Below are 22480 nucleotides of genomic sequence, written 5' to 3' on the forward strand. Positions count from 1 at the left end.
TATGTTACTATGTTATGTAGTATGTTACTATGTTAGATATTATAACAATTGCTAGATAAAATATTTCATAAACTGTGATACTGAAGGGAGATTTACAGTCTCATCTGTACTTGCAATAAATATTACATGGGAATAACCACCAGATCATTAAAGAAAAGAATTCTGAAACACGTGGGAAATATCCAGAACATCGAAAAGGATAGAAATTACATGAAAATGTTAACATCAGTTGTGAGACACTTTAAGAACATACATGTTAGGACTGTCTTTTGGGGTTCTGAGTACCTTACCGATCCCTTCTGGCACCCAAAATGGGTCTGCCAATACATTACCCATCCATTCTGGCTGCCGGAATGGAGGACTGAGTACCTTAGCCATCATTTCCAGGCACAGAATGGATGTCTCAATATCTTAACCATCCATTCTGCTTGCCGGAATGGGGCTTAGAGTAGACAAACCATCCATTCTCGCTGCCAGAATGGATCTCAGAGTACCCTTACCATCCATTCTGGCTGCCGGAATGAGTCTCAGAGTTTCATAGTTATCCAGTCCGGGTTCCGGAATGGGGTTCTGGGTACCAATACATTACCAACCTATTACGTCTGTTGGAATGGAGATCCGAGGGCCTTAACCATACATTCTGGCTGCCGGAATGGAGGTATGAGTACCTTAGCTATCAATTCTGAGTGCCGAAACGGAGGTCCAAGTACCTTAGCCATCCATTTCGGGTGCTGGAATGGAGGTCTGAGTACATTAAGCATCCATTCTGGGTGCAAAGCTTTTCAAAGCGTCATACATTGCAGAACATCGCAGTCCCCATATTAATCTATGGGAACTACGATGCTGGATGATATATGCCTAAACGGAGAAGATTTCTGTGCAATCTCCACCGTTAGGTAGTTAATGCATAGCAACTATACTGCCGTTTCCGCATGTTAAGTGTCAAATTAGCTTAATGCATAGACTCCATAGTGTGAAATCCTGCAAAACCCTGTTCAGGAAAAAGGGTTTCTCTTCCTTTAATAAATAGACCCCTTATTTTGTATTTGTATGATTTGCAATGTAACTGTCTGGCGCTGCAAGTTTGTGGTGCCTTTTATATAAACGATAATGATGATGGTGACTGGTTAATAAATCCAATGTCTTTAATTTCAGCGTTTTAATTCAACCCATGTATTGCAAAAACGAAATTAAGAGGGGAAAACAAAAACAGTATTATTATCATACAGTGAAATGATTGAGGTTGGCAGATATAAAGATACTGTGATTTATAATTAACATTTTAAAACAGGATTTAAGAAAGTGAGAACAATGGGCACTGTTCATGTACAGGTTAACCTTTAGATGTTATTACTTTGTATTAATTTGTGAATTTAACATTTATTCTTATTCAACTATGTTTGTGTATTTAACACTCTGGGAATCAGTGTTACATCACACGGCCCCTTTATTTCTACAAGTTAAATTAAGAGTAAAGGGTTTGCTTAAGCAGTATTGAAAATACGGTTAGAATTCCATTGTGAATAGGAGCGAAGCTTTAGATGTACACTGAAAGGATTCTGGAGCTAGAGCTGACTTTAATCCAGCACGGGATTTCTCTGGACCCGTTGTCTCTTTTCTCTCTCAGATGTCGTGATTTCTTACAGCAAGATGTGAGCTGGTTCCATTGACAGAATGAGTTCCGTTTGCAGTAATGTAAATATTACTGGTCATATTATTATGATCAGTCGTTTTATCACGGTAAAGAAGCGATCGAGCCACCGTTTATAGCAAGCTGTGAGTGACATTGTGTTGATTCACAGAGGAAGTAAACACGCTGCAGGAAGACTGGTTAGTACTGAGAGCATGTCTGGGGATTTCACCCCTTTTACACTCTTATTTGTGTCACTCCAGTTTCGCAGTGGAGCAGTCATTGTTGCTGATGTTGCTTCATGTGTGAATACCAAGCATGCTTCTTGCACACTTAAAACTGTGTTTCGGTAACGTTTGTAAATAATTACGCTTCATTAATGTTCTCTAAATCAATATGAAATGTTAACCTTGTACAACAACGATGGTCTACAGTAAAAGTTTATGTTGCTTAATAGACAGCATCATACCAGTCCACCTGTTGCACGGTGTGGTAATACTCTGTTTTTTTTTATTCATCACTTATTATTTTACAATTATTGTAACATGGACTAAATTAATTAACTCATGTTAATACACGCCTTTAACGACAGTGTGTTAATGATGCAGCATAGGTGATTGCTGTTGGAAAATGAATGATATAATTCTAGATATTATTCCTCATGTGAAAAAAAGTTAGGATTCCAGATATATAGCATCAGGGGCGGACTGGGAACTTAAAGCGGCCCTGGAAAAAATTATTGAAGTGGCCTCATGTGGGCGGGGCCAACTTAAATGTAGGTGGGGCTAACACAAAAGTAGGAGGGATTTGGAATTTGGTTGGGGAAACATTTAGGAAAACCTAGATATGATGACTTAATACACAGTGGGTCATTTCTAAAGCAATGCAGGAAAAAAGCTGTAGCCCCCTCACATATAGTTTTTCTAGATGCAACCCCCTCACATATAGTTTTCCCAGATATAGCCCCCTCACATAGTTTTCACAGATATAGCCCCCTCACATAGTTTTCACAGATATAGCCCCCTCACATATAGTTTTCCCAGATATAGCCTCCTCACATATAGTTTTCACAGATATAGCCCCCTTACATATAGTTTTCACAGATATAGCCTCCTCACATATAGTTTTCACAGATATAGCCTCCTCACATATAGTTTTCACAGATATAACCCCTCACATATAGTTTTCACAGATATAACCCCTCACATATAGTTTTCCCATATGTAGCCCCCTTACATATAGTTTTCCCAGATATAGCCCCCTCACATATAGTTTTCCCAGATATAGCCCCCTCACATATAGTTTTCACAGATATAGCCTCCTCACATATAGTTTTCACAGATATAACCCCTCACATATAGTTTTCACAGATATAACCCCTCACATATAGTTTTCCCAGATATAGCCTCCTCACATATAGTTTTCCCAGATATAGCCTCCTCACATATAGTTTTCACAGATATAGCCTCCTCACATATAGTTTTCACAGATATAGCCTCCTCACATATAGTTTTCACAGATATAGCCTCCTCACATATAGTTTTCACAGATATAGCCCCCTCACATATAGTTATCACAGATATAGCCCCCTCACATATAGTTTTCACAGATATAGCCTCATCACATATAGTTTTCACAGATATAGCCCCCTCACATATAGTTATCACAGATATAGCCCCCTCACATATAGTTTTCACAGATATAGCCCCCTCACATATAGTTTTCACAGATATAGCCTCCTCACATATAGTTTTCACAGATATAACCCCTCACATATAGTTTTCACAGATATAACCCCTCACATATAGTTTTCACAGATATAACCCCTCACATATAGTTTTCCCAGATATAGCCTCCTCACATATAGTTTTCCCAGATATAGCCTCCTCACATATAGTTTTCACAGATATAGCCTCCTCACATATAGTTTTCACAGATATAGCCCCCTCACATATAGTTATCACAGATATAGCCCCCTCACATATAGTTTTCACAGATATAGCCTCATCACATATAGTTTTCACAGATATAGCCCCCTCACATATAGTTATCACAGATATAGCCCCCTCACATATAGTTTTCACAGATATAGCCCCCTCACATATAGTTTTCACAGATATAGCCCCCACACATATAGTTTTCACAGATATAGCCCCCTCACATATAGTTTTCACAGATATAGCCCCCTCACATATAGTTTTCACAGATATAACCCCTCACATATAGTTTTCACAGATATAGCCCCCTCACATATAGTTTTCACAGATATAGCCCCCTCACATATAGTTTTCACAGATATAGCCCCCTCACATATAGTTTTCACAGATATAGCCCCCTCACATATAGTTTTCACAGATATAACCCCTTACATATAGTTTTCACAGATATAACCCCTTACATATAGTTATCACAGATATAACCCCTTACATATAGTTATCACAGATATAGCCTCCTCACATATAGTTATCACAGATATAACCCCCTCACATATAGTTTTCACAGATATAACCCCTCACATATAGTTTTCACAGATATAGCCCCCTCACATATAGTTTTCACAGATATAGCCCCCACACATATAGTTTTCACAGATATAGCCTCCTCACATATAGTTTTCACAGATATAACCCCTCACATATAGTTTTCACAGATATAACCCCTCACATATAGTTTTCCCATATGTAGCCCCCTTACATATAGTTTTCCCAGATATAGCCCCCTCACATATAGTTTTCCCAGATATAGCCCCCTCACATATAGTTTTCCCAGATATAGCCCCCTCACATATAGTTTTCACAGATATAGCCTCCTCACATATAGTTTTCACAGATATAACCCCTCACATATAGTTTTCACAGATATAACCCCTCACATATAGTTTTCCCAGATATAGCCTCCTCACATATAGTTATCACAGATGTAGCCCCCTCACATATAGTTATCACAGATATAACCCCTCACATATAGTTTTCACAGATATAGCCTCCTCACATATAGTTTTCACAGATATAGCCTCCTCACATATAGTTTTCACAGATATAGCCTCCTCACATATAGTTTTCCCAGATATAGCCTCCTCACATATAGTTATCACAGATATAACCCCTCACATATAGTTTTCCCATATGTAGCCCCCTTACATATAGTTATCACAGATATAACCCCCTCACATATAGTTATCACAGATATAACCCCTCACATATAGTTTTCCCAGATATAGCCCCCTCACATATAGTTATCACAGATATAACCCCCTCACATATAGTTATCACAGATATAACCCCCTCACATATAGTTATCACAGATATAACCCCTCACATATAGTTTTCCCATATGTAGCCCCCTTACATATAGTTTTCACAGATATAGCCCCCACACATATAGTTTTCACAGATATAGCCTCCTCACATATAGTTTTCACAGATATAACCCCTCACATATAGTTTTCACAGATATAGCCCCCACACATATAGTTTTCACAGATATAGCCTCCTCACATATAGTTTTCCCAGATATAGCCTCCTCACATATAGTTTTCACAGATATAGCCCCCACACATATAGTTTTCACAGATATAGCCTCCTCACATATAGTTTTCACAGATATAACCCCTCACATATAGTTTTCACAGATATAGCCCCCACACATATAGTTTTCACAGATATAGCCTCCTTACATATAGTTTTCCCAGATATAGCCTCCTCACATATAGTTTTCACAGATATAGCCCCCACACATATAGTTTTCACAGATATAGCCTCCTCACATATAGTTTTCACAGATATAACCCCTCACATATAGTTTTCACAGATATAGCCCCCACACATATAGTTTTCACAGATATAGCCTCCTCACATATAGTTTTCCCAGATATAGCCTCCTCACATATAGTTTTCACAGATATAGCCCCCACACATATAGTTTTCACAGATATAACCCCTCACATATAGTTTTCACAGATATAGCCCCCTCACATATAGTTTTCACAGATATAGCCTCCTCACATATAGTTTTCACAGATATAACCCCTCACATATAGTTTTCACAGATATAGCCCCCTCACATATAGTTTTCACAGATATAACCCCTCACATATAGTATTCCCATATGTAGCCCCCTTACATATAGTTATCACAGATATAGCCCCTCACATATAGTTTTCCCAGATATAGCCCCCTCACATATAGTTTTCACAGATATAGCCTCCTCACATATAGTTTTCACAGATATAACCCCTCACATATAGTTTTCACAGATATAGCCCCCTCACATATAGTTTTCACAGATATAACCCCTCACATATAGTATTCCCATATGTAGCCCCCTTACATATAGTTATCACAGATATAGCCCCTCACATATAGTTTTCACAGATATAGCCCCCTCACATATAGTTATCACAGATATAGCCCCCTCACATATAGTTTTCCCAGATATAGCCCCCTCACATATAGTTATCACAGATATAGCCTCCTCACATATAGTTTTCACAGATATAGCCCCCTCACATATAGTTTTCACAGATATAGCCTCCTCACATATAGTTTTCACAGATATAGCCCCCTCACATATAGTTTTCCCATATGTAGCCCCCTCTCACTTACCTTAAGTATCAGGGCCGGTGCGCTCTGCAGCGTTGCTCCGCAGACCTGATCAGACAGACAGGAAGTGAATACTTCCTGCTTCCTGTCTGATCGGTGCACAGTGCTGTATCACCCACAGTGCTGTAGCACCAGGCAGCCTCGCAATGCGTGAGGCTGCCTGGTGCTTACCACTGACCACCAATTTTGGGATTGTTGCCCTCCTTCTGACCGCGCCGGTTGACCCCAAAAAAAAAAAAAATAGAAGGCGGCCTTGTTAGGCCACCGGCCTCCCGGATAGCTTCCCGGTAAAGATAAGGGCCAATCCGCCCCTGGGGGGCAGGAGGGCACTTGCCCCCCTGGCCATTCCCATAGTGAGCTATCTTAGGATGGGTCACTGGACCACCTTCATTTTTTTCCCCATTAAAATAGGCTGCTGAGTCAAGTCTTGCCCCCCGGGCTAAAATTTGCCAACTTTCCCCTGTATAGCATTCTGGGCCTCTAATATTTACTTATATACTCAATCTTCTATTGTGTTACAATTCTAAGGATGCTGGAATAGTTTTTTCCCATTGTTCCTGATCAATAGTCAATTCTAATTATTAAGGGGCCTATATGTGACCCCAGCCAGTTAGATAGCCCTCAATATGTACCGCTGCAAAGTGCAACAGTACATAATGAAGTACCCCTTGCAATTTACTATGCTCTGGGAGCCCCAGCAGAGACTCCTCTCTTTAGAGCCTAATGCTGCCAGCAACTGGAGAGGATCCTGAGAGGAATCCAGCAAAGGCGGAGAGGCTTCAGCTGGATCCCATTGAAAAATACCAGTAACGCTATCTGGACATGGCGTTACAAAGCTTTTCGCAACTTGATGAGTTACCTAATGCTGCTGTCTTAATAGAGGTCTATGTAGACAGTGGTAAGTCCCTGCAATTAGGTTAATGCCAGAGACATCTATGATTTCTCCAGCATTAACCCTTTGATAAATATGAATAAGTAGTGAAAGCCTTTTGCAGGTGTTTATGCTAGCATTTTTTACTCTTCACCACTTGATATGTAGACCCCCAATTGTAATTGTAATGTTACTTTGTAAAAGTCAACACATATTGGTTGATTTGACTTTTTTATCGCATTTTGTCCATGTATGTCTTGTAACCTATATGTTAGTCAAGCAAACAGTAGTGAGTGCCTCCAGATCTAGCTTCCCTCCCGTACATCAGTACTTCCCACACTTATTACTGTAGGAATGGGAGCAGCAAAGATGTGATAGTGCTGGATAAATATGCTAGTGGGGAGAAACACATTTTATTTTTAAAAAAAATCATAAAATACACAAGAAAAGCCACAATGATTCTTTCAATAAATAAAACCCCATGTCCTAGTCCTATTTTTGACAGGTTTAAGTTAAGAAGCATAATACTGCCAAATGCACTCATATATTGTATTCATAATTTGAATCATAAGTGGTGTCTATTCAGGCACAGGAATGCGATAAATAAGTATGTTATATATACTTTCATCATTTATAAAATGTCATCTGAGAAGTAGGACCTAGTGTGGTTTTCTGATAGGGTAGCCCATCCACTTCAAGGTTCGACGTGCTGTGCATTCAGAGATGCTCCTCTGCATACCATACCGGGCAGCACAGTGGCCTAGTGGTTAACACTTCTGCTTCACAGCACTGGAGTCATAAGTTCGTTCCCGACCATGACCTTATCTGTGCGGAATTTGTATGTTCTCCCTGTGCTTGCGTGGGTTTCCTCTGGGTGCTCCGGTTTCCTCTCACACTCTAAAAACATACTGAAAGGTTAATTGACTGCTATTAAATTGCCCTTAGTCTGTCTGTCTGTGTGTGTAAGTTAGGGTATTTAGATTGTAAGCTCCAATGGGGAAGGGACCGATATGAATGAGTTCTCTGTACAGCACTGCAAAATTAGTGGTGCTATATAACTAACTGATAATGATGATACCACTGTTGTAATGCAGGGTGATTTGAGTTAGTGTCGCCTTCCTGTCAACTTAAACTAGTCTAGCTGTTCGCCTCTGACATATCTCATTAACAAAGCATTTTCACCACACAGAATTGCTCCTCCTTGAATTTTTTTTGTTTTGCACACATTCCCTATAAACTCTACAGACTGTTGTGTGTGAAAATCCTAGGAGATTAGCAGTTTCTGAGACTACACCAGCTGGCACCAACAATCATTCTATGGTCAAAGTGCCTTAGAACACATTTCTTTCACATTCTGGTGTTTGGTCTGAACAAAAACTGAACCTCTTGACTATGTCTGCATGCTTTAATGCATTGAGTTGCTGCCACATGATTGGCTCATTAGATATTTGCAGGTGTACAGGTGTCGCTAATAAATTGACCACTGAATATATATTGTTTACTCTTTCTACTGGTTCAGCTAAAGGGTCATGTTAGGTCATCTGATGCTCCTTAGAATGGCTCTCTGATTATGGGTATTGGGTGTAATGGTGCCTCTCGTTAGTTACTCTCTTTTCTTATTCTTTAACTTCACTAGGAATTGCTGGCCAATAAAAGTTTGGAGCTAGCTATACCTTGATTTCCCAGATTTCTTGTTAAGGATATTTCATGAACTAGACTTAGAAAATAGGCACCATACTTTTGGGGCACAGCCAGCTGACAGGTGTTTATGTATGGGCGATTCTCATAGGATTTTAAAATGATAGATTCTTTCATTTTGACTAGTTGCTGTGTCCTCTTGGTTGTTTTATATTGTCTAGTGTGGAATCTTTCTGCATAGCCTCCCTAAACATTGTCTTCTGAGTCAGATCTCCTAGGCTACCACATCATCATCAGTCTTTCCCCGTCTTACCTGCTGTCCATGGATTGTGAATGTGAAGTTGTGGTATGTTCTGTCATAATAATTCTGTATCTTGACCGCGTTTACATTAGAATTCCTCAAATGGTAGCTCCTGCATCACTTCAACAGCATGGACAACCGGAATTTAACCACTGTGACTTGGGCTAGTGGAAGTCTTCCAGCCAATACTACTCTTGTAGCTTTCCCAGTCAGCACTGCATAAGATGATACACTGTGTGGCTCACTAAGAGTGTTAAAGACTCATGTTAAAAATTCATTAAATTTAACGTCTATGTTTTTTTTTGCCAGTGTCCTGGATCTTTTCAGTCCATTCCCAGTGCCACAAATTGAAGAAGGCATCTATATCTGTTTGGGGAACCGCTAAAGTGGATGTCATTGTGACCTTAGAAATCATAACCGTCACTGGCTGGGGTTTGGTAGTATCATTATATAGAACCAATCCATTATGTTGAGCGGTCTTTGAGCAGGTAGTCTGTAGGTTAGCCTGGAGAGCTGCACTTGAAGAAAGTACTGATGGGGGTATGCCTAGGCACCTAAGAGCAATTCTTAGCTGTAAGGGGTATAGTATCTTTTGTACTATTCAATTGTTCTGCTCCCTTCCTGAAAGCATATTGACTGTGGTTTAGTTTCTCTTTTTTTTCCCAACAGTTCCCAAGTCTCTTTAAAGCTGTTGAATAATATGGCTGCCTCCTCAACATGCTTAATAGGGGTGATGGAGGTGGGGCATGGCTTTGTTCTACACTCATTTATTCACATTCAAGGCACACTGCTCCTTAAAACATAGTTGTTTAAGTCCTCCAATGTTCTATCTCCTAGTCCACTAAGTAAAAGCACAGAAATCTCAGTGAGCATCTTGCAGTCCCTTTATAATGGAGCAACAGGATTGAAGATGAATCTCTGTAATGATAGCATATCTGTCTAACAGTGTTTGAATAATTTACCTGTTGTCAATACATTGCTCAGGAGAAAGGGACAAATAGGTGTATCTGGCTTTTCCAGACATAATTCCTGGCTACTCGCCCAGGTACTTGATGCTCCTTGCACATGATCTGAAATGTCTGAAGGAAGGCATTGATCTTTTTCATTCCTTTCACAAAGCTGGGTATACAGAATACATAAACTTGATAATTCTGCCCCCTCTGTTCATGGTGGTGACTGGAAGTGTCTTGCTACCAACAAAACTATGAATTTGTTCGCTTTGAAGCACTATATTCTACATCACTAGTTGAGTTTAAAGCAGAAGAAACACTTTCCTCTTCTGGGTTGGCACAGCAACTTGACAGTCCTGTATAATGTTTTTTTTACGAAGGGCTGTACATTATACAAGCGCCAAGTCCTCTCATTGCCCCCTTAATAGTAGCAATGTAACTGTGGCCATTTGAAGTGACATCAATCTCAGTGCCTGTATGTTCCTTTGTTGGAACTGTTCTATATCAGCTTTTCCTGCAAGTTTGATTTACGCCATGTCAGTAATGACAGCAGTCGGAATTGTTCTATATCACTGAAGAAGTCAGAATTCCTCCATGTCGCTAATTAGAGCAGTCAGCATGTTCATGTCCCTCTCACTATTGTCGCAGTTGTGCTCATCGCACAATCGGACCCCACCCCTTCTGCTGGCGTCTGCATAAACCCAATGTGTGTGGCCAGCCTGTACACATATGCCAATACACAATTCCCCATAGTCATCTACATATGTTACAAGTATGTTAGATACAGTTTAGCTAACTAAATGTTAAGATTCATGGGCAGCACGGTGGCGAAGTGCATCCCAGCGCTGGGGTCATGAATTCAATTCCTGACCATGGCCTTATCTGTGTGGAGTTTGTATGTTCTCCCATGTTTGCGTGGGTTTCCTCCGGGTGCTCCGGTTTCCTCCCACACTCCAAAAAACATACTAGTAGGTTAATTGGCTGCTATCAAAAATTGACCCTAGTCTCTCTCTGTCTTTCTGTCTCTGTGTGTGTATGTTAGGGAATTTAGACTGTAAGCTCCAATGGGGCAGGGACTAATGTGAATGAGTTCTCTGTACAGCGCTGCGTAATCAGTGGCGCTATATAAATAAATGGTGATGATGATTGGTATGTAATAGCAATAGTCTGCAACAATGGCGATCACGATTTTGATAAATATTATATTTTATATCAGGAGAAAGAAGCCGTTTGTCAGGGTAATATGAAATTGAAATATTCAATTCTAAGGCATTCTATAACACCTACCTCCTATTGTTTTATATATTTTATTAGGTTTTTCAAGTTGAGAAGATGTGTATTCTACAATGGATATCCCTATATCTTTGCAAACCTCTCTCTGAAAATTATTTCTTGATTCTGATCAGCATTAAATATGATTAGAATCTGGGGGACAACGTTTTGGGCCGCATGCCTAATTATAACATTCTTTTTTTTATTGGTTACGCTTCAGGTAAGGTGAAAAAATGTATTATGTTTTTCTTATGGTGATAATGGATGTAATTTACAACAGATCCAGCGCAACCTGAAAGCTGAGTTTGCCCTTTTGTGATTTCATTGTAGCAGCTTTTGCTTTTGCTACTGTGTATGCATGTCAAGATGGCATTTTTTGCAACAGTAGGTTGCAGATTTACAGACCTAAATAAAATATTGTAGAACTATTGACATATTATGGTGGTCTGTAAAAGTAAGTAGGTACATTTTTTTTCCACTAAAGGCAGAAAGCTAAATTGTGTATTTGATAATTTAATATTTAGTGAGCATAATTATAGATTATTTGGCAAGCTTTGAGGTATTCTATTCATGTGCTGTTGCACTCTGGGTTGTTTCATAGCACAAATAGACTGGATTTTTACACCTGCTCCATGGTGGTATAATCTCCTAGGGCCTGAGTCATTAAGGAGAGTAAAGCATAAAAAAGGAGTAACTTTGTATCTGGGCAAAACCATGTTGTATTGGAGGGGGAGGTAAATGTAAAATGTAGGGACAGATTTATAGTTGGGGTAGGGCATGTCCTAGATCAACTTTAAATTTCAGTGTACAAATAAAGCCATTACGTATTTGTGTGCTAGATGAAAAAACAGCCAGTATTTAACTGATGTGCAAAATAATAAACTCATTTGCACCCCTGGCATTGATTAACATGGTCTGTCCCAGAGAACATTTACTCCTTTTTTTGCTTTACCTTCCTTAATGACTCAGGCCCCTAGAGTGTAACTTTAAAGTTAGGATCAAATTTGACTAAGAGATACAAAATCGAACCATGTTGCAATGCAAAGCATTCAAATGCATTTTTTTTTCATGCATGGTGAGGAAATACTGCCTACTTTTGCATGTAGCACACAAACAATACACAGCTTTGTTTTTACTCATGACACATTTTATATCTGCCTCCCCTGCAGCACAACATGGTATTGCCAAGTCGCAAAATTGTGCCTTTCAGATTGGTTTTCTCCTATCTCAAGTTGAGGCCCATAGTATGCATTGAAAGCAACGTACACAGCTATGTGCACAATATATTTGGTGTTTATTTCTATGGAATGGAAAGCAATGTAATAAAAATGTATATATTGGCAAACCACAAACAGTAATAAAACACAGCTTGTTTGCCCCCTTTTGTGTGTCACATTGTTTCATAAGAAAATGGGGTTCAGAGAAGCAGTTAAATTACCATTTTTTGAATTACAGGTGCAGGGAGAGTGACTGATTTACAGGTGCAGGGAGAGTGAATGAATTACAGGTGCAGGAAGAGTGAATGAATTACAGGTGCAGGAAGAGTGACTGATTTACAGGTGCAGGGAGAGTGAATGAATTACAGGTGCAGGGAGAGTGAATGAATTACAGGTGCAGGGAGAGTGAATGAATTACAGGTGCAGGGAGGGAGAATGAATTTCAGGTGCAGGGAGAGTGACTGATTTACAGGTGCAGGGAGAGTGAATGAATTACAGGTGTAGGGAGGGAGAATGAATTACAGGTGCAGGGAGAGTGAATGAATTACAAGGTGCAGGGAGAGTGAATGAATTATAAGGTGCAGGGAGAGTGAATGAATTGCAGGTGCAGGGAGAGTGAATGAATTACAGGTGCAGGGAGGGCGAATGAATTACAGGTGTAGGGAGGGAGAATGAATTACAGGTGCAGGGAGAGTGAATGAATTACAAGGTGCAGGGAGAGTGAATGAATTACAAGGTGCAGGGAGAGTGCATGAATTATAAGGTGCAGGGAGAGTGAATGAATTGCAGGTGCAGGGAGAGTGAATGAATTACATGGTGCAGGGAGAGTGAATGAATTACAAGGTGCAGAGAGAGTGAATGAATTGCAGGTGCAGGGAAGGGTGAATTACAGACCAGGGTTGTAAGAGAGATATAAATTACAGGGGAGGGAAATAATGTAAAATGTGTTTTTTGCATGTGTGTATAAATATATCATGACATTGCAGACATTGTTTACTTTCTGAAATGTGTTTTTCCAAAGGTGATGGTTGAATTGGGTAGATTTGAAAAGCAGAAAATAAAAAGATCTCCTATACAAAATGCTCAACAAAAGACACAATCACATCCATTGCTGAAAGGATTAAATGAAAACATCTTCTATGGAAGATTAGAACATGGAGTTGGTAGCTATCCCATCATGCTTTGGTGGTCACCATTGACTGGTGAAAATGGAAGACTGGGGAAGTGTGGAGGAGATACATGTTTTTTCACCATAAACAGAACTTATCTGAAAAATCCTGCGACAAGAGCTGTCCTATTTTATGGTATGCTTGTATTTTTTTTTATTTGTACAAGATTATTATTATTATGTTATGTTTATACATATTTTTTCATCGTATAGATAAAGACAGCATAATGAATTTTATACCGTATTGGTTTGTGGTTGTATGTAGCATCTTTTTTTATTTGGGACATTACTTCAATTTAGCAAAATAGTAGGTATTTGCAAAACCTAAAATGCAGTTTATTTTAAGCAGTGAGCTAATAATAACAATGTCAAATATTTTAAATATTTTAGGAGATATTTGAAATGGCTTTGACCATGGGCTATATCTCTTGGCATATCAAACGTCCTGTCGGTAAGCCTATTGCAGGGAATTGCATTTACAGTGTAAACTAAAGAATATATACAAGACTCATTCATATTGACCTAACTGAGTTATTACATTTTGTTAATTTTTTTTCCCCCTTCATTTCAAGTTAAATTTCAACTGTTGTTCAAATATAGTATCAAATCATTAGAATTAACATATGCAATTTTTAAGAACATAGAAAAATGTATTCCAAACCATGGCAAACAGCACTAAGGGAACTGTCTTCACATGCGCTTAGTAATAAGACAGTTCCCTTTACACAGAGCGTGTCAGATATACAATTTTCGGAAAATGTTTTGAAAAAATCTCTAGACACATGCTGCAATAAATCCTGCTCGTCAAGTTAAAGATAACAAATATCCACTTTTTATCCATGACCAGCATTGTAGACCATTGGTAACGCTACCAAAAAACAATTAACATCCACCCTACCCCCAGCAAATCTTATTTAGGTTTCCTGTTTAAGCACATTCCACGCATTATCTCAGCAGCCAGAATCAATCTCATACTAATCAGAATTAATGACGTCTGTATTCAATGACCCTAGGAATGGCTTACAACTTTCAACATGGTACCAAACACAAGTATATAAGGCAGACCCCTTCAGTAAAGTTTGTATCTACCAAACATAACTAGCACATTTTGAATCCTTAAGTTGGATACACAATACAAGTTTTCCACCCGATTATCGTGCCAATCACACAATAAATGACCATTAGGTCCGATATTGCATTAGTGTGTACGCTCCCACAATCATTTTCTTTCTTACCAAAGCATATTGTATAATTTTATTTGATTTTATAACAGGAATAAAAATCTGTATAAACGATGGAACAATGTCTGGAAAATTCTGCAGTGTGTATGCACTCATAACCAGCATGATGCAGATCTCCAAAGAGTTTACAGAGTCACAATCTTTTCAGCAGATGGTTATGACATATGAAGAGCACAGAACTGATTGTAAATCTTTTAAAATCGTGTAGGTGTGTACACATGAATCGAAATGCTGATCGGGACTTTGGTAAAATTGTTAAAAATATCTCGTCAGGAGAAATTTTCTGTAGTGTGTATCTAGCTTTATAAACTTTAAATGTACAATTATATGAAAATCTTTAGGCATTCTTTCTTGTAGTTACTTTAGTGTTATCAATCAGGCTTCTGCTCCTCCCAAGTTACTTGTTACATAAATCTGGCAGTGCAATTAAATATTATAGTAACTCAAAATCAAGGGTACAAAATAGAATATATTTTCTGATCGACATTTGACAATTGTATTTTGTTTGTAGGCACAGATTTGAATATAGACAGCTTACCGCTTCCACGTAAGTTTTACCATGAATGGGCTTTATTTCATGAAGAGTCTCCAAAAAACAACTACAGACTATTTCATCAACCAACCATCACTTTGTTTAACCACACTGCTACATTCAGCCGACATTCCCATTTACCATTGACAAGTCAATATTTGGAGGATCTGCAGGCCCTGACCTCTCTTGAGTACTTTGTACCTGTGCAAAAAAAGAATGCTCTGAGACGGAGATTTGCTCCAATAGTGTATGTGCAGTCTGACTGTGATCCACCATCAGATCGGGATACTTATGTTAAAGAACTAATGAATTTTATTGCTATAGATTCCTATGGTGAATGTTTACATAATCGAGACTTACCTCCACAGGTCAACAACCCAACTTTCATGGACGACACCCAGTTCTACAATATACTTGCTCAGTATAAGTTCATCCTTGCCTTTGAAAACGCGGTTTGTGAGGATTACATAACCGAAAAGTTGTGGAGACCTCTGAAGCTGGGGTCTGTCCCAATATATTACGGGGCCACTAATATTGAGGACTGGCTCCCGAGCAATAAAAGTGTAATCATTGTAAACAAGTTTTCTCATCCACGAGAACTTGCACAATACATCAAACAACTGGACCGAGATGACAGCCTGTATATGGAATTTTTAGAATGGAAATTGCAAGGTCATATCAGCAATAATCACTTAGTTACTGCCATCAAAGAAAGAACATGGGGTGTGCAAGATGTAACACAGGACAACTACATTGATGCTTTTGAGTGCATGGTGTGTAGAAGAGTGTGGGATAATATACGGCTACAGGAAAAGGTAATTTATATAGCTATAGCTGTGGGTTAAATACATTAGTAATAATTGAAGGAATGTTACCCACTTTAATAGTAATACAGTCTTACAAAGTACAATAATTACAGAGCCGAGTGAGAATAAACTAGATGTATGGTTTTTTTCTCCGTTTTCTGGTTTACCAAAGCATTGTGAAGTTAAAAGATTTCTATCCGTCAAAAAGGTTCACGCTAGAATTTCCAGACATAACATAAGAACATAATTAGGGGGCAATTCAGTTGGCCGCGTTACTGTAAAAAGTAACGCGGCCTACGTACTATTACTGTTATTACGGTGATAGTGCTCTTACATATCGCAAACAGAAAGCCGGGTTAAATTTAATGTAATACTAACGCCGCGTTTATCTGGGGGGAATTCAATTCCCCCTTCTTCTTTTATGCAGTTAACTGCGATAGCCAAAATCCCAAAATATATACATTGTTCATTGGCAAGAAAAAAACAACAACCTTGGTTATAGAATGCAGAGCTGCAACTTTCTATAATTGCATTATTCTATTATTTTTGCTCCTATTTTGATACCAGAGGTGCCTTGTATGAGCATTCTCTCCTGTGTTGTCATGTGTACTATAAGCAGGCAACAAAGTCAAATATTGTCTGCTAAAAGGCTGTGTTTTTTGCATCATCAGCCTGAAATTGGTTGCTTTTTTGTTATCTAGGTCACAATCTTAGAAAAAAAAAATATTTTTACACTGTTTAATTTAAAATTTAATTGTTTTTAAAATTAAATACATTTATACGGCTGCAATTTTTTTAAACCAGCAAAATAATGGTTTTAGATTTTTAAAATTCTATAACAGTAAGGTGAGGTTTTGTGTGTGTATTTTGCTTTTTTGAGGAAATGTTTAATACTTTCTTTTTCATAATTGATCTTTTTTTGTAATTGAATTTCAAAGCTTAGTACAATTGTGCACATTCCTTCATAACTTGTCAGACTTAATAAAATCCAGTCTCAGCAGTTTAGAGTTTAAATGTTACAACCTTCTGCTTTTTGTAGCGTCACATCTTGCTTTCTCTGGGAAGCCCACGGGCTAAATAGTTACACTACTTCAGATGAAAACACAAGGGATGGGTTAGGTGCAATGCATTTACAATATTGACAGTTTTATTCAGTGATGATGGGGGAAGATGTTCTTTCACTGGCACACTATAACATACCGAAAGTAGATTCAAACCAAAAACATGTTTTCTATATCTGCTGATAAATATACATAAATGTATAAAAGTATTTTACTAAACAGTGCTGATGTATATGTTATGTAAAATCAAATTAGAATTTTTTCGATTGAGAGTAGGATGAAGAGAGCCTTATTTCCTTCTGTAAATGGAAAGTCTTAGGAAATGTATTATTTATTTATTTGGTGTATTTTTTTTTCAAATGATTATAACATTTTTTTTAATTCATATTTTTTTTGATATTACAATAGTGTCCTGGGTTCTAATGTGTATTTGGCTTAGGATTGGTTAATAACTTGGAAATGATCATTCAATCCTCTTATTAATATTGCTAATGGCTGCATTGTGGCTGTTACACTAATTATGTGTTCCACTCCCTGAATACAAAGCGTGACTTTATTTCATCCCACGATTCTACTCACGTAGAGCGTTTTCAACTACAAGCAATAAATCATTTTAACAGGTGCAGAAGGTTGTATACCTGTTGGCACATTGGCTCCTGCGGTACTAAAGAGCATGTTTATAACCGCAGTTAACATACATCTGTCTGCTTTCAGCTGTCCACAATATTTGCTCCTCTCGAGACTGATTTGCTTCTTAGAGTTTAATGATGTACCATTGCTTTGAAAAATACTGAAATACCTTTTTTATGTTCTTAAACAGCCTTTATACTACTCCTGCACTTATTTTGAAAGGGAATAGTTGCAGCGCCACAGAGGACCTTATGTAGAGTTAAGAGCAAATTGGATTTTTTTTTTTACTATTTCTTTTGCATGTAGGAAAAATACTGTCTGCTTTTGCATGTAGCACACAAAAACTTTATTTTTACACTGTGAATTAGAGTTGACCTAAATCTGTCTGCACATTTGGAATCCCTACTCCTGCAAAACAACATGGTCTTCCCAAGGTGCAAAACCATATATTTTAGCTTGCTCACACCGGCACAGGTTATTTTATGAGAGAAGTTTAATGAACTTGTGAGAGTAAGTTAGAGCAGGGTTGCATGTGACTGTGGCACATGCCATGATGTCAGGAGGCAGGAATAAGTAGCAGAATGATCTTTGTATAGTGGAAATAGCAGGGTTCTCCAACAGCACAGGTTAATAATGTAAGGCTCCTGTCAAACTTATGCAGGACCCTGCTTATAGAAACATAGATTTTTTTTCTGCCTTAACAGGGAGTTGAACCCAGATTTAAAGTCTGATGCTCTATTATCTGAGCTTACCATCCCTTTCTTCTGGCTATCGACTGGAGACCAGTTCGAGACCAAGTTAGCAACACTAGGGGCTAGATTTACTAAGCTGCGGGTTTGAAAAAGTGGGGATGTTGCCTATAGCAACCAATCAGATTTTAGCTTTCATTTATTTAGTACCTTCTACAAAATGACAGCTAGAATCTGATTGGTTGCTATAGGCAACATCCCCACTTTTTCAAACCCGCAGATTAGTAAATCTAGCCCTAGGTTTAAATCACTGCCCAATACAGTTTACATAGCTACAGATTATCACACCTAGGCAACTATATTTGAATATTATTCACAGAAGAGCTCTAGCCCTTTTAGGAATAGTTACTTATGCTACAGTGCTGATTTTATAAAAAACAGAAATAGAAGAACACATATATCATACTCCTCATACATGGGAGTTATCCTTAGTAGGCACAGTTAGTTAGAGGGATGTTCAGGTCGCTCTTCCTGCCAGCAAGGCAGTTGACCAGTCCAGGCATAACCTCACATTTCGCGAGTACACAGCAATGCAATGATTAGATCTGACTATCAGGCACAAATCTCCGCACACTTTGTGAACTGTAGCGTCATTCTGTGCTCCTAGGCAGCCTGCTGGTTATACCATGACATGAAAGTGTAAACAAGACATTCTTAGCAATTTAGTATATTTACACTTTTCAAAATAATACAAATAAAAATGACATAAATATTTCCGTTATGCTAATTATCCTGTATCCATACATGTCTTTTTTGTTTGACAGGGTCTCAAAGCCAAACAATGGATAGCAAATTCAACACACCTCACTTGTCCAGCCCCAAAATCGTTTTCTTTCAGAACGGAACGTGCATCTAAGTCCAGTATGAGAGAAATGTGGAGGCCCAGCTTTGAGCAATCGAAAAAAGAGGCAGAAGCTCTCAGACTTCTGATTGACAGGAACAGGAATTTTACATCTCAAGAGTTTTGGAATCTTGTTTTCAAACATTAGATTAATGTGGATAATGTGCATTGTGGTGAAGTAAATAAGAAGATTGTTACAATTGTGGAAATATATTTTATTGTAAGATTTTCATTGAAATGTACAAATTAAAAATAAATATAACATGTATTTATGAGCCTTAAATAGCACCCATTTAGGCCATATATTTTAATACTTTCAGTTTGAAAAGTTAACAATATTTTGTTCCCAAAAAATGCCACATGCCCCCTCATTGAAGTATTTTAATCTGCAGATTCCCAAATTGCATGAATGTATGATAAATTATCATCTATTGGTTTAACAATTACTCATTACTACAGTTAATGCTGTGGAACTTAAGAAAGACTTAGTGGATTTCACCTCAGAAAGGATGTGTGAGAGAAGTTCCTGGGTAGATCTAATAACAATTAGTGCTAATGAGGGTCTTTTTTCCAACATTTCACCACTGTCAGACAGTGCCACCAAGCATGGTTTGACTAGTAATTTCCTGTATTTTTGGAAACTGAGGATGAGTAAGAGAGAAAAAGTTTATGGACACGGGTGACGGTATAATACCTATGACTTAAGACAATGGGAATATGATGTCACCCTCTCAAAATCATGAACACCAATATCCCATACTAATCACCTAAAGCAGCCCCTTTTCACTAGATATACTAAGCGGTATCTTGTTGTCCCCAGAACTTTTGTGCTAGATCATTGGGTTTTTAAATTACAGTACAGATAGCACATTCAAACAAACCAGGTTAAGGAATGACATCACTGGCAGTACAGAATCATCAGGCAAGGTCAAATGAACCAGTGTCAACAACCAGAACAGCAATGGTAGTATAAAAAGAGCAGGCAAGGCGAGGTAAAACAAAATAAGAGGATGGAAGAGGTTGATGAAAGTCAAATGGTTCAGTCAGACTCAATACACGGAATAACAGTAGAATAAGGACCATCCACATAAGTACAACTTAACCTATAACAGGCAGTGTTTACAAATGATAGTAAAGCAAGGTGTGTGACTATTAGGTTGCATATCTTGGTCATGTTACTGACCCTGCAGAAAAAGTGCCTAAAAAGTTACATACGTGATGGCAGAGTTGGTGCAAACACCTCTAAGAAGCCATCAGACCGATAAGACCTTAACAATATGAACCCTGATGAAAGGCCACATGAAAATGCTAATTATGCTTACTGCTAATTTCTTTCCCTTGAAATAGTTCATGGCCGTCATCATAATTTCCTTTCAAGTTTAGTTAGAGACAGGTTCAAGAATATGAGTGGAGAATATTTTAAACTGCAAATCAGAGGATGATAAAACATCCAGGTGATAATGACTAGTGAAGGTATGGATAGACTCTTTGAAAACTCCATTGCAGAAGCCTTAATTTTACTTACCCAATGTGTTGATACTCTCTGGCACCTTACACTCATTCCTTTTGTATGCTGATACAATCACCTCTGTAATCTTAAAATGTCTGTATTAGAAGGAACATAACCTTTCCAAGGCCCAGTTTGAAACCACAGAGGGTTGTTCCTGATTCTTCTGTACTGGACAAATAAATGGAAATTGTTCTTGCTAAGTCCAATGGGTGCAGTTTTCTTCCCTTTTCATCTGTAGGTTCTGGACAAAAGGAAGACAGTATAAACCTACTGATTGATGTCAAAAGTAGATATTACTTTAAGTGGAAACTCTAGATTGGCTCTAATTACTACTTTAACAGAAAGGGCTCCTTGCCCCACACTGCTTGTAAGTCTCCAATTATATTAGCAGAAGTAAATGCCACTAAGAGACTTCTTCATTGCCATCCATCTCAAAAAGACTTCTGGCAGTCGTTTAAAAGAATCAAACGTTAGATTGTTGAGAACTACAGTGAGGTAGCATAGAGCCATGACGGATCTGATAGAAGGATGATCTTTTCACTGCTCTGAAGAGGTGAATAATTAAATCTTCTGAGACTTGATGCTAGATTTACTAAAGGGAGGTTTGGTGAAACCGCAAGTTTCTGGTGGTTTAAAACCGCCAGATTTATTAAAGCCCAAACCGCCATAAAAATGGACAGAATTGACATTTTAAAAAACCAGCACTTTACAAATCGCCATCCCGATTGTAACAATGATGAACATACAAACCGATGGATTTACTAAGCAGGGGTTTGCAAAGTTCCGATCCAAACAGGTAAAAAAAAGGGGGGGTTGTGAGTGATAAGCTTGCTCAAACTGCATGCTGTTAGAGCTATATTGCCATACAAAACATAAGAGGAAGCACCATTCACATTTAAATTAGTGGGGCAATCATATTTTTGATTAAGGGGCAAATATATTTTTAATTAACCTATGGGGGCAATTTTTTTAAAAAAAAAATATTTTAAGGGGACACTATTGTATTAAATTATGGGGGAAATGTGAATATATAATAATATTAACTCATTGTTAATGGTGGATATAATTATTTATGTTGCACAATTTGGCATAATATAATGCCCGAATAATATAATATTTCAATAATTTTGTCCCCTTAATATAGTGAAAAATAAAATTTGCTCCATAGCTTTGCCAGATTTCAAGGTAGTTCCAGATGAAATATGAAGCTTCTCAAACAACTTTTCATCTTCCTAGTCATGGTATCTCTCAGGGGGACCCTATCTTCAATAGGGGTAGTAGTTTTGGATGACAAACTAGCCATGTGTGTATCTACATTTGGGACCAACTCCACTTCTGAGCTTCTTAACACTGAATGGATATATAAGTTCTGATCTCTTTAGAGATTAAACTGACGTTTTTTCACCTGCGCCCATTCTTTCCAAATCAGTTCTTTCATTACCTTATGTACAGGGAAAACTCT

General features: G+C 38.1%; 1 protein-coding gene across 1 annotated transcript; it reads left to right on the forward strand.

The window, feature by feature from the left end:
- The first annotated feature begins 1605 nt into the window (after positions 1 to 1605).
- POFUT3 (protein O-fucosyltransferase 3) lies at positions 1606 to 21218 on the forward strand. The gene is made up of 5 exons (XM_075204590.1): positions 1606 to 1830; positions 11306 to 11483; positions 13502 to 13784; positions 15401 to 16236; positions 19432 to 21218. Exons 2-5 carry the CDS (start codon positions 11406 to 11408, stop codon positions 19654 to 19656), a joined length of 1422 nt encoding a protein of 473 aa, XP_075060691.1. The 5' UTR covers positions 1606 to 1830; positions 11306 to 11405; the 3' UTR covers positions 19657 to 21218.
- Positions 21219 to 22480: the final 1262 nt, after the last annotated feature.

The sequence above is a fragment of the Mixophyes fleayi genome, chromosome 1, assembly GCF_038048845.1.
Source record: "Mixophyes fleayi isolate aMixFle1 chromosome 1, aMixFle1.hap1, whole genome shotgun sequence".
NCBI lineage: Eukaryota > Metazoa > Chordata > Amphibia > Anura > Limnodynastidae > Mixophyes > Mixophyes fleayi.

Coding starts and splice junctions, on each gene's coding strand:
- POFUT3 (XM_075204590.1), top strand. CDS start 11,406: ATGATTAGAATCTGGGGGACAACGTTTTGGGCCGCATGCCTAATTATA. Junction 11,484..13,501: donor TTTTATTGGTTACGCTTCAG/GTAAGGTGAAAA, acceptor GTTTTTCCAAAG/GTGATGGTTGAATTGGGTAG. Junction 16,237..19,431: donor ATATACGGCTACAGGAAAAG/GTAATTTATATA, acceptor TTTGTTTGACAG/GGTCTCAAAGCCAAACAATG.